Raw genomic sequence first — 14,271 nt, forward strand, 5'->3', positions numbered from 1 at the left:
AATTAAATGATTTTAAAGTATTTTATTAACATACTCTAGGTATCGATTGTTTTGCCCTTAAACGGATAAGCAAGGTGAACATTATGGTAGTACTAATTCAAACACAGTCCGAGTAACGTACGTGTGCAATAACTCGACTACATCAACAACCGTTCATACATATACATGTGTGTATTATATCATATTATTAAATTAGACTATATTGCTTTAACATTTCCAAATGAAGAAAAAATCTCATAAAGGTCTACTTGTTTTAATAAAGATTGACAGCTAGGTTTTTAACATCGTACTAAGCTCTTAATACTTCTTGTTTTACTTCCTCGTCACGTGATCATTGAGTCTCCGCCTTCACTACGCCACACACACAAACACCCCTCTTCTACTTAAACTTCTAGGCAAATACATATACAGCCTGTCTACATATGTTTTCTCAGACGAATGCATACTTTATATTTGCTTTGTTATTTCTGTTAGGCATACAAATCTATACTCATAGAGTTATATAGTTTGACCAGATTGACAACACCATGATGTCCCTGTCCGGACACTCTGTGTATCCCCACGATGTCCTCACTGTGTTGTTGTGTCTGCTGACAGTATCCCAGGCGTACGGTGAGTCCACTTTATGTACATTTCTATAACTCATGATATTTTCCAAATGAGGTTGTTTTGGGATATTTACAAGGACTGAATCAAACAATTAGTTAATAATTTAAAAGCATAAAATGTAAAAAAGAAAAAGGGGGCATTTTATTGAAATTCCAAGAAATTATTGATAAAATAATGATAGCAATACTACATTCTAAAACCAATCTCCACAGTCAAAGAGTATTTACATATTAACTATAAATATTTTAAAGGCTATATACTTAACGAAGAAATATATTGAAAAAGGAAATATCAAGTTTCTAATGTCACTTGATACCGGGAAAAGGACAATGGTTCGGTAATTAGGAACAATGACAAGTAAGGGTTCTTTATCGTGCTGGCACCTACCATGATTCATGACTTAATGCTGCAACTTTTATATTTTTATGTGTAAGTACTTTCCCTGATTATACTACATTTGAACTATAAACAGACTTGCTAAAAATTTATTTTTAAATCGTTTAATCAACTGCATTTCATTTGTTGTATGTGTTCGATAGTACACGTGTCTTTCCGTTGGGGGGGGGGGGGTACTTCTTTTTCCAGTCTCTAACCCAGTGGCGTAGCTACCATGTATGCTTATATGCCTGAGCATGCACATCATTTGGGGGGAAAAGGAAGAAAACTCAGTAGTAAAAAAATAAATGAAGAAAAAAAATTTAAAAAAAATTCAAGTATTAAGGTTCACACTTAGTTATTCCATCAACCCGTTTCCGTCACCCGGTCCTACTTGACACAATTTTAAATCTCCCCCATAGAATATCACGCCTTTATTGAGATATTCATTACCATAAACTAGGTGAAAATGAACTTAAGAATAAAAGCTTTGAGTGGGTCAAAAACGTCAAAAGTTTTTTCTTCTTTCAGCTTTTAATAAGTTTGTGATTTTATTTTATGCCTAAACTATAACCAAAACAATTTTAATCGTTAGAATCCATGAGTTTCCGCGGCCTTCGCCCCCTGGGCCCCTATCAGTCTTCGCCCTGGACACACTGGAGGGCTCATGGCGGCCCCCAGACCCCCTTGTCATTTTAAGCATGCACTTCGTTTCTGCTCTAACCTTATGCTGCGTCATCATCTACGCACTGTTTAAACTCTTCAATCTTGAGACACTAATAGTTTATTATATTAAATACAGATATATACACATTATATACAATTTACATTAAAACAAACCCACAATTTACATTAAAACAAACTCATGTAGCATTATTATATCCATAGAAATTTCTTTTTTCAAATTTCAATGTCATTCTATTAGATATGAAATTTTTATTCATAATATTTATAACAATTAGTCACTAAGGTTCTTTTATCGATTGAACTACATTAGGATTTCATATACTGATAGGTTTTGCGAGAGAAAATTGATACTTTCAAGTCGTTTTAACAACTGCATTTGAATGTTAGTAATGTGTGTTTATCTTAACAGTTAATGTCGCCCTCAACAAACCAGCATACCAACAGAACCCTGAACCAGGTAATGACACATATGACGCCAGTAACGCTGTAGATGGACGTAAATCAGACCTGAGTGTTAGTGGAGGTCAATGTGCTTCATCATATCCTAGACAAACCGCCACCTGGTGGGTGAACCTGACCACCATCCACAGCATCCACCACATCACCATCTACTTCAGGACGGACAATGAACCATGGGGTATAGTCACATTTACTAATTCTCGCTATAGATAAGATTCTGTTAAACCTAAATTCCGTTGTTGGTATTATTTGTTATGAAACTTTGTAGGGGGCAGGTATAATATATCAATGGGATATAGTCACATTTTTTTTTCGATCATCTCATGTAATCATAAATTCCGTTGTTTTTATTTATAATGAGACTGAGTAGGGGACTATTTCCGATTTTTTCAGAATCCAAAACAAAGTAACACGTTTACCAGTGTTTTGTTCCGTGCAACATTTGCAAATAATGTATGTGGAGTTTAACCCCTATCAACTTATGGACAACATTTAAATAATTTTTCAAGTCAGATAGTTAAAAAGTTATGAATATATCGTTTAATCACAACGTTTATAAGAGAAACTTTGTAATGTTTCTTATTTTAATTAAGAGTGAACAGATTTGACATTATCAAAATAATATTTATAATTGCACAAAGTATTAAATGAATTAAAGATCCAGAGACAAATCTTGATTGTGTGTCATTACGTAAGGCCAAGCGTCGCGATCGCTGTTGGCACGATAAAGAAACCTTCAGTTGATTATTTTGAGATGTGATTTGTAAAAAAATAAAATAAAGACTGTGTCTGTCCACTCCATATCCAGGATCTGACGAAAAATCAACACGAGTAAAAGGAACTCTATCAATAGCCCCCCCCCCCCCCCTCCTCCCGCTCACACACTTGCAAACGTTCAGGTATTCACTAACGCTGCCATAAGTTTAGGCGACACCACACTTTTCAACTAGACAGAACTATCAGGTAAACCCATTCTACAGTAGGGTGTAGGGGCAACAAGTGAACTGTTGTATTATTGGCATGAATACACTAACGAAGCTTTTTGTTTGTATATACGATTTATTTTGTGTCATTGTTGGCCCTTTAACAAAATACTTATCTACATAGATATACACTGTTGTAAAACATTGTTATCTACTATGTACTGACATCACCACTATTTATTTGACATGAATTATGTCTACATGCCCGCTTCATTTGTGCGTTAATACATTTAGTGTCATCCATATATATTTGTTGACCATTACATGTTGAGAATCATTTATCGGTTCTCTTTTTTTATCTAACTAACTTCTTATGGCCTTCATATTAATTTTCTTATTATTACGATACAGGTCCTTCTAATGAGAACACAAATTTTACTCTTGGATTCTCGGTGTACGTCTCCAATACAACGGACAGACTACAGGGAACACTGTGTTACAAGGACGACAACTTTACTCTAGACACCATACCAGCTGTCTTCACCACCACCTGTCCTGTACATGGACAGTACGTCATCTACTACAACGAAAGACTACGAGGAGTTACCTACCCTGACGGTTACTCTAATCATGTTGACATTAGCCTCTGTGAAGTGGAGGTGTATGGTGAGAGTACTTAATTCTTCAATTCAATGTGTAAAAAAAAATATAGTATACGGTGATTCTGCGAACACCTTTAATATTGACTAAATTTAGAATGTGACTTGTGTACTGTGTTTTGAACTATATAAGTGTGTTTATTTCCATGCTACACTAACTATCATTTCAAACAATGTAATCGTACATAACATTTGACAATGATGCCATTTACATATGATGATTGTGTTTTTCCAAAATAGTGTCCTCACTCATTAATACATTAAGGTTTAACATGAACCATATCAACATAGACATTTACCCGATGCATATGCATGATAGAATTACTATCATCAAACACTTGCCAAGTTTCGCATAAGGAAACCATGTCATTTTACACATGAAGAAATTAAGAACATTTTAGAAGTATACCTAAGTCAATACCATTGTATAAATTGAAGGATGTTCTGCTACCGGATATTTTGGGTCCAACTGTTCCGTTCCCTGTCCAGACGTCAACTGTCAGTACTGTCACATAGAGACGGGCACCTGTCAGGGCTGTAAACCTGGATACAAAGGTCACCGATGTGAAATAAGTAAGACTGCAGATCTGAAATTCTACGGAAAAATGGACTAAGATGTCGTATATCTACAGTAGTAACATTCTAATGAACATAACTACATATTATTATAGATCGTTTTGTTTGTTTTTACAGTGTAGGTTAGAATACAGTAAATTTGTAAAATAAAAAAAAAGGTCAGGTTGATCATGTTCCATATGAAATTGGTTTGTATTGATAGCTTGTGAAGAAGGAACATATGGTACTGGTTGCAAAGAAACATGTGGACAATGCCGTGACGTAAACCAGTGCTCCATTAACAATGGGACTTGCTTAGCTGGATGTTATGCTGGTTTTAAAGGAGACCTGTGTGAAATTGGTAAGTGAAAGGATAGATAAACACATTAAGTAAAGAAATGTGTTTTAAGGAGTAGTAGACTGATAGGGAGAGCGTAGCAGGAAGTGCACATTAGATGCACTATTGTCAACTTCATAGGCGATCACGCAACATATCATACTGATATTAAGTGCCCCTCATATCAGAATGATATTGAAATCACATAAGAATGATATAAACATTGGTTTATATCAGAACAATATAATCCCTATTATAGGATTCTGATATGAATTGAATAATATGAAAGTTATTTCATATGAGAATCATATCATAAAATAATCATATCAAAATTAGATGTTAACATTCAGTGTCTATTTGTTGACTAGGAAATGTGTTTTGGAGCAATCCGCGGTTATTCCTGCATAATATCATACATGGTCAAGAGGTCAAAGTAGTGCATAAATAATCTAGGTTTCTACTTTTTCTATGTGTCTGACTTTCTTACAAGCTTCAAGCAAATTCGCAAACGCAATATCACAGACCTTCCTTTTTTGAAAAAATGAATTGAATAAATAATTCTTGCAATTTGACAGCCCCATCTATTTGGATGAGATTAACTTTCTAATGGATTAACCACGCGAAGTTGTATAAAATGATACGGTTATAAGTTTAAAAACTCTTTAACTTTATATAAGAAAACTGTATTAATACATTAAACTGAATTAAATTTATAGCTTGTGACAGAGGAACGTATGGCTACGACTGCAAAGAAACGTGTGGACATTGTCGTGACAGATACCAGTGTTCCATCGTCAATGGATTGTGTCGGACTGGATGTGGTGCTGGTTATCAAGGAGACTTGTGTAAAACATGTAAGAAAAGAACATTTAGAAAACATAATTGCATAGAAGACGATATTAAAGAAAACATTTTCTTTATTTTTTTTTTTCTATTTCTTCTTCATTGATTTATTGGGGTTTTTTTTTTTTGGACAAACTTCAATCGGGTAGAAATATTGTTTTAAAATGTTAACGGCCTAGTTGAAAACTGTACTTTGACGTTACTGAATTGAGTACATCAGAAGCTAATAATATGTTCTTAGGTAAGTGTTTACATTTTCTTTTATTTTACAACGGAGACAAACACAAACAGACTAACAAATTACAAACGATACATTATTAAAATCATTCATTATTTAAGGAACACACTCTGAGTTTGCGTAAACATAAATATTTATGGGGCTAGAATTTTATGATAATAAAACAATGCCATTTTGGTGGAGTTTTTATTTTTATGTATGATGCATTACATGACCTTGAAATATCAAGTAGGTGTATACATCTGTAGCAGTTTTTTCAAAAATATGAGAAAAAAATATTCGACGAAAAATGAGGATAACCATTAAACATTTTTAAACTGATATGTATGCGCATTTTTATGCACGATATCGCGTTATTTTCTGGAGAGTTCTGGTATGTATGAAACAACAGGGAATAATACACGCGGTGCATCATGGGTAAGTGTTGAAACTTTGTCTGTAGAATATATGAACCAAGACCATTTTTTTCTGAAATATTCTTATTCAGTTCTAATGTAAATGTTTGATCTCGAATTTAAAATCCTTACAGTTTTAATATGTGTCACCAGCCAGCGCAATTATCTATTTAAGAAACTTAGTCAATTTTGAAGCATTAAATAATATATTGTGATCGTTAAACCTTATATATTCTTAATATTTTTTAAAAGAGTCATTGTTCAGTTTTACGAATTTTTAGACATTTGATTTTCTGTTCAAATTATGAAAATATTGATTGTGATAATTGTTTGAAAAATAGAACAAAAATTACTTTGAAGATTAATATCTCCTATATTCAAGGACATAAACTCATTTCATGATAACAGATTAGCCTGATTTTTTAGTTTCTAAAGCAATATCTTATGTATTTTGTTTTTCAAGAAACCAAATAATAAATATAAATTTAAATGTTTAAATGTGGCGTGCCCATTAGTTAAGTTACAGGTCATCATGCTTCGATGGTGCATAATATGTGTTAAATTATTTGTAAGATTAACATATTTTTAAATTATGCTTGTTTTTAAAACACTGTTTGCATATAATAATTTGTTATCATGTATTACTTACGCCATTGTTTGTTTTTCTCAAACTTCAGGTTTTTTTCTCCTTTACACATTTGGATTTATTTCTAATAAACCATTTTAACACCCTCTGCTCAACAGAGTTTAGTTTGAAACGTGAGTGCATTTTAGCATGTAAATATATCGCTTTCAATACTGAACTACATATATTATACAAATCATAATGTATTTCATTCATATTTACAAGCATTTTTAGTTTGCAAAGTTTAAATATCGCATATTTGTAGTATATTTTTTTTTATAATTTTCTTACAGAAGAGCAGCGACATTCTATGGAGAGGTTACCTATCCAGATAGGACACTGTTGATTCCCTTAATTATATTCTATGCCATATTATTCGTTTTGTATGTATGTAGCCGTAGTATGATAACGCAACATAAACCCCATATAAACTATGTGAAAATAAATGAATATTGAATATAAATAGACAAACTGACAGATGACATACTATAAATAATATTCTTTACAGATCGATATAAAACAAGGCTTGACTACGTAAGCTTCAAATCTCATCATGGTGTAGGTTGGTTTCTTTTTCACTGAACAGATCTGTGCATAAATAAAAAGAATAACATTTCATGCACATTTATTTTGTAATATGTGAAGTAATATCACACTTGTGTGTACGTGTACTTTAATAAAATAGTTCGGAACAATTTTAGAGTTTTTTATTGGAAATGAAATGCATACATTTTAATCATCCTTTATTATGTGTTAAAAAGTTTGCAGAATATTTATTTATGCATACCTATGCATTATTAAAATGGAAACTTTATTTATAAATAAAAGAACATAACTAAAAAATACTTCTTTGATATTCTAAAATACAGTTTTGGTTATATGGGGATATTTTATTTGTTAGATCTAATGAAAACTTAATTTATTTCAGAGATTAGACGGATTCAAACCTTTCGATAGCTGAAGCAGACCTGGATTACTGGATCGTCATTTGATATTCCGATTTGTTCAGCATAAGACAACCGGTAGTGCATTTGACTTTTACCTTTTATGTGTCTGACATGACATGTGATAATGAAACTTGTACGTGTCCGTCATTACAGGTGTTCAAGAAACGTCTACATTTCTGCCGTTACCTGTATTCAAGAAACGTCTACGTGTTAGCCATTACCTGTGTTCAAGAAACGTCTACATTCCGCTATTACCTGTGTTTAAGAAACGTCTACATGTCTGCCATTACCTGTGTTCAAGAAACTTGTACGTGTCCGTCATTACATGCGTTCCAGAAACATGTACATGTCTGCCATATCCCGTGTTCAAATAACGTGTACATGCCTGACATTACCTGTGTCTGAGAAACTCCGTCCGCCGTTTAGGATGCATCATACTGTTTTTGCATCTGACATGTCTTGTGTATAGATATGTAATGGAATGAAAAGTTAGTTCTTTTCAAAAACGTTTTACTATAATGTTGTCATTTTAAATGGATTACATCGTACAAAGTTTTTTTTTTAAGAACAAACAAGTTTGCAAAGATTATGTTATATAATGTTGTTTTGTATTTTACCTTTTTGAGTTTTAAACATTTACATTAAATTTCAATGAAAAGCTTATTTTTCTATTGGTCTTGTATTTATTTTGTTGACTGATTGAAAGTTAATATTTTCACGTCCCGTTGATTATCGCAGGAGCTTATGGTTCGGCAATTTGAATATTATTTAAACAATAAAATGTTTTTTTTAGTACTTTATATGAATCCACACCGAATCATTAAAGAAAACAAAGAACTCTTTTTAATATATACGTCTTTCTTTTAACAAATTAAGAAATGTATCGTAAAAAGTATATCTACATGTAAGTAAAATAAGCTAAACCACATAAACTGTTGATGTACATTGGTATATTAGCTAACAAAAAACCCCGGCCAAACCGCCTCTAATGGAAATTGGAGTTTTACATTATCATGAACATTTCGTGCAGTCCGTGATTGTTGTTTGCTTGCTGAAGGTTTCGATCAATCGATAAAACGGGGCGTGGAAATCTAAGTCCTTTCAATTTCTACAGATCTATTACAATCAACTTCCTTACGAAACAGGGGAAATCATCATTGATGGGTGAAAATATAAACACATATTTACCATTTACGGAGTATGATTCATTTTATTTCCTACGATTTTTTTTGCAATACATAGCTCTGTAGAAACTGATACGACTAAAATCTACAAGCTCCGATAATCGATTGGTTGAAATCTACGGCGACTTAAGAAAAATAATTAAGTTAATAACAATTCATTTTTAGTTTAATTTAATTGAATAAAATAACTATTATGATTTGTAAAATATATTTATATATCATCTTCACACAAATATATTTGAGTTTGCAGGAAATTTAAACTTATATTTGTCCCTGCCTCTTCATTTTTGAAAGAATGTGTATAGTTTTAATTTAATACAGACCTTTTGAATTGAATGTCTACAATGATCACAAAACAAACTTCTGGCTTTGGGTCAAATAAATATTCCTGTGTCTATGGACCCAATCCAATCACTGCGTTTCCTGTTTAAAAAATCAACAAACAAAACTCTTTTACACCTTCAAAGGATGTTTGAACTAACAAATACGTGTACATGCAGTGTATAGAAATAGTAATTTTCAGAAGATGAAAAATAAAACCGAAATCACCACAGGGAGATTATCAAGATATATGAATTTAACTTTAAAACAAAATTATTAGATGCTAAGTAATCCTCTTCAAAATATGTGTTGGTATTGTGCACTTTCAGTCATTGAATTTATTATAAAGTATCTCAGGGAAATAATTTAAAATCATCAAGTTTCTATCAAAGTCGAATGAAATATCGAAACAAAGGATTCCGACCCCTTCTGCCAAACAAAATCTATTCCTCTCACGCCCACCCCCCTTTTCCTGAAAAACACTCCCACCTCATTGGCGTGCAAGAAAAAAGAACCCTTTCGCTTTGTTACACCCAGTAGCAATGGTGCCGATACAGTATCAGACAAAACCCACTGTGGTTCCCCATCATCCAAATCAGTATTGACTTCAATCAAACAATAAATGTCGATTATGAGACAAGAACAAGGTGATGACAGAGGATACGGGAGCTTCCCTCTGTAATCAAAGTGATGTACCCTCTGTATTCACGGCGATGTAGAGAACAATGTCATATACCGGAGCTTCCCTCTGTAATCAAAGTGATGTACCCCCTTTACGACGATGTACAAACCAAGGGCATATCAAGGACAATCTCTGTAATCACGGTAATGTACCCTCTGTAATCGCGATGATGTACCCTCTGTAATTGCGGTGATGTTCCCTCTGTAATCACGTCAATGTACCCTCTGTAACTACGATGATGTACCCTGTATAATCACGATGATGTACCCTTTGTAATAACGGCGATGTACAGAGCAAGGGCATATCAAGAACAACCTCTTTAATCACGTTGATGGTCCCTCTGTAATCACAGTGATGGTCCCTCTGTAATCACGTTGATATACCCTTTGTGTTCACAGTGATACATCCTCTGTAATCACGGTAATGTACCCTCTGTAATCACGGTGTTGTACCCTCTGTGATCACGGTGATATACTCTCTGTAACCACGGTGATGTACCCTCTGTAATCACGGTGAGGTACCCTCTGTAATCACGGTAATGTACAATCTGTAATCATGGCGATGTACAGAGCAAGGGCATATCAAGGACAACCTCTGTAATCGTGGCGATGTACAGTACAAGGGCATATCAAGGGCAATCTCAGTTAGCACGGTGTGTACCCTCTGTAATCAAAGTGATGTACTCTCTGTAATCACTGTGAGTGTCCCTGTTATCACGTTGATGATCCCTCTGTAACCATAGTGATTTACCCTCTGTAATCACAGTGATGTACCCTGTGTAATCACGGTGATGGTCCTTCTGTAATCACGTTGATTGCCCCTCTGTAATCACGGTGATGCACCCTCTGTACTCACGCATATGTACCCTCTGTAATCACGTTAATATACCCTCTGTAACCACGGTGATGGTCCTTCAGTAATCACTTTAATGTACCCTCTGTAATCACGGTAATGTATTCTTTATAAACACGGTTATGTACACTCTGTAACTACTCTCCGTAGTCATAATATTGTACCCTCTGTTATCATGGCGATGTGCAGAGCAAGGACATATCAATGACAATCTCTGTAGTCACGGTGTTGTACCCTCTGTAATAACGGTGATTTACCCTCTGTAAACACGGTGATGTACCCTATGTAATCACGGCGATGTACAAAACAAGGGCATATCAAGGACACTCTCTGTAATCATGGCGATGTATCCTCTGTATTCACAGTGATGTACCCTCTGTAAACACGGTGATGGTCTGTCTGTTATCATGTTGATGGCCCATCTGTCACCACGGTGATGCACCTTCTGTAACCACGGTGATGGTCTCTCTGTAATCACGTTGATATATCATCTGTAATCACGGTGATATACTCTCTGTAGTTACAATAATGTACCCTCTGTAATCATGGCGATGTACCCTTTGTAACCACGTTGATGGCCCCTCTGTAACCACGGTGATTTACCCTCTGCAATCACGGTGTTGTACCCTCTATAATCACGTTCATGTACCCTCTGTAACCACGGCAATGGTCTCTCTGTAACCAGTTTAATGTACAATCTGTAATCACGGTGATATACTCTCTGTAGTCACAATAATGTACCCTCTGAAATCATGGCGATGTACAGAGCAAGGGCATATCAAAGACAAGCTATGTAATCACGGCGATGTACCCTCTGTAATCACGGTGATGCACTTTCATGTTGTATTTGCAATAAAATCTAAATGGATCCTGTTATTTTTTAACAATATTGTTGAATAAAAAAGCAACCGAGGCATTTGTAAATTTTACTTTATCATAAAATGAAATTTAATGTAAAATTCTTTGTTTCTTTCCAGAAACTATTAAAGCACAGAAGAATGACAACAATATAAATCTGAATGTAACATTCAAGAAATTAAATTCATTTTTAATCTCGAAACTGTCTTTTTTCTGTAACTCTAATTTTAGATTAACAAGTAGCTGGAAATGCAAAATGAATGTTTCCAAAGATACACTGAAGTTACTGAGTAATCAATTGAAGTTATTCAAGCAGCAAGATGAAGTATATCAAGAATGAACTGAAAAATTAAAAATATTCAACTAATTTAATTTTAAGCAATTTACATGTGATATGTATGTAATTCATGTGAAAAACGTACGTTGGATCCACATACGTAAAACGTATGGAATGTATCACGTATGTCTAACACACGTTTAACATACGTTTCACATATGTTCATTAACGTACGTTAAACACACGTGGTACTTAAATCACGCTAAACGTAGGTGAGGTCACATACGTATCACACATGTTTAACGTATGTGAAACGTATGTGGCACATTTTGCTGTGTAACGTGTTTATTTTTCATTTACCTTTTTACTCACATGCTTGTTTTAAACAAAACAAGAAAAAATACCCGGGAATCAACAAATGAATGTTAAAAGTGATAAATATATTAAGAATTTATCTAGTAAACGAATAATACGACACCGAGGGAAAAAGACTGATCGCCAGTACATGAGTTATAATTATGAAGTTGGAAAGAATTTTTGGTGAATAATTTTAAATAAGAACTCTTTTTTTGAATGCGGATTTAAGAAACATAAAATAAAAACGTTTTCATTCAATAATTTTCTTCTAGCAATATATGTGATAGGAGCCAAGTAGCACGCGGCGCATGGTGTGATCTGTGCTGTTATATTTAAACTAATTGGCAGGCGAAGAACGTGGAATCTTGAAATAAAATCCCGCTCAAATGACCAACTATAGATAGAAATCAAAAGCAAAATAATATAGTACAGTGATAAAACTTTAATTTAAGTATTATAATCAACATACAAGTTCTCTCTCTCTCTCTCTTTCTCTCTCTCTCTCATACATTATTCATGTACTAGTATACGGTAATATGACCAGCAGTCATAACTACATTTGGTTCTAATTTTGAAAAAAGGACATACAATTCAATTGATTGCTTTAATAAATCAACGCTAATATAGTTAAAGTCTACGTTAAAATCCATGCAGAACAAATTATTTTGTATGTCTAAGATCAAGAAAACTCTCAGAACGAACAGACTATACACACGATAAGGTGACTATGGCAAGGTGTGAAAACTGGCCACCTGTGTATATGTCTTGTAGCCTCAGAATAAGCAGATGTAAAAGGCTGGGGGAAAACACCGTGAAACAAAGGTGTTTGATTTTATTTTGAAAACAGAATAAGTGATTATGGCTGGGATAAAATTTGTAAAGTCCAGTATGAACCTGTACCCAATTTTTCAAACATTTCTTATAAATAATCAAAATAAACTTGCCACGAATTGTGTGGACATTAATTTATTATTTTACAATGTTTAAGAAATCGGTGATACAAGTTTAGTCGAAAACCAAAGAAATAATTAAGGTCAAAGAAAAGAATTAAATTAAAACATTTTTGTAAAGGTTTTAATGAAATAACAGTTTTAAATCTTAGCATGTGTTATGTTATCCCGTATAAAAAATCTAGCAAAATATTGAACTTATCTGTCAGGGATATCATATTCATCGATTAGGTCAGTAAGGCGTATATGGAAGTTGCACGCTTATTGCACGTTACGGAACGCCTTTTAAGCCGCCTTGAGGTGGGTCTTGAATAAATTATTTTGCACGGTACAGTTCGTTTTGTGAAGGGTACGGTTCGCATTGTGAACAGTACAGTTCGTTTTGTGAACGGTACGGTACGCTTTGTGAACGGTACGTTTCTTTTGTGAACGGTACGGTTCGTTTTTTGCACGGAACGGTACGCGGTTCGTTTGGAGGAGTAGTAGCACGTTTTAGGGTCTGTAGTTTGCCGTCTGCAGAGTAATCCAGCACACCGATTTTTGGACAAATCTATTTTATTAGCATAAAGTAATTTATACAAGTTGAATGCGCCATTCCATCTTGCCAACCGTGGTCCAAGTGGCATGTAAGTATAGATCTTTCTGGGTTTTACTTGGTTCGTTGCACACCGGTCACTCATTCAGATTGTAGTACTGACATTGGTCGGTATCTCTGTACACAATGCAGTCATTGATGAATGTATCATACTTTTTAACTGGAAACAGGAGAGGAGGAATAAAAAAATTTCCCTCTTTGTAATGATGCAGGTAGAATGTTTGGCTGAGATAAGAATGCTTTCTAACACTGAAGAGTGTCATTAAGGGCAGTCTTTGACATTCCATAGTTCATAGAGAATATGTACACGTGTCTGCTGATAGTCTCCAAAATACTGGTATCGGACCCTTGGGAACAGTGGTTGTGTGTACTTTCATCTTCACAAATTGTAGCATTCCAATCAAACTTGGGTATAAAGCATATTTAAAGCTGTTAGTCAACTTAATCTGATGATCATAAAAGGCACGCTTTGAGATCCAAGATCCGTTGCACTCTGCGCACTTGCAGAACCGTTGAGAACCGAAGATAAAAGAAAACAAAATA

General features: G+C 34.2%; 2 protein-coding genes across 22 annotated transcripts in view; both read left to right on the top strand.

Moving 5' to 3' along the window:
• The window catches only part of LOC109618231 (scavenger receptor class F member 1-like), a 248,321-nt gene that overhangs the window by 188,641 nt on the left and 45,409 nt on the right, over positions 1–14,271 (top strand). The gene's annotated exons all lie outside the window — the stretch shown is intronic.
• On the top strand, positions 223–8,434 carry LOC136269682 (uncharacterized). Of its 21 annotated transcripts, XR_010707428.1 has the most exons (10): positions 233–612; positions 2,081–2,308; positions 3,465–3,719; positions 4,151–4,285; positions 4,491–4,628; positions 5,321–5,458; positions 6,758–6,839; positions 6,999–7,092; positions 7,214–7,267; positions 7,634–8,410. XR_010707428.1 is itself a non-coding variant. In XM_066065282.1 (8 exons), exons 1-7 carry the CDS (start codon positions 528–530, stop codon positions 6,805–6,807), a joined length of 1,029 nt encoding a protein of 342 aa, XP_065921354.1. In that variant the 5' UTR covers positions 233–527; the 3' UTR covers positions 6,808–6,839; positions 6,999–8,423. The 21 variants fall into 21 exon arrangements, 3 of the variants coding, with proteins under 3 accessions (XP_065921431.1, XP_065921354.1, XP_065921506.1); XR_010707432.1 differs by having other exon boundaries at positions 6,999–7,088; positions 7,214–8,421; XR_010707412.1 differs by having other exon boundaries at positions 235–612; positions 5,321–6,839; positions 6,999–7,267; positions 7,634–7,727; positions 7,806–8,425.

Source organism: Magallana gigas, chromosome 1 (genome assembly GCF_963853765.1).
Source record: "Magallana gigas chromosome 1, xbMagGiga1.1, whole genome shotgun sequence".
Taxonomy (NCBI): Eukaryota; Metazoa; Mollusca; class Bivalvia; order Ostreida; family Ostreidae; genus Magallana; species Magallana gigas.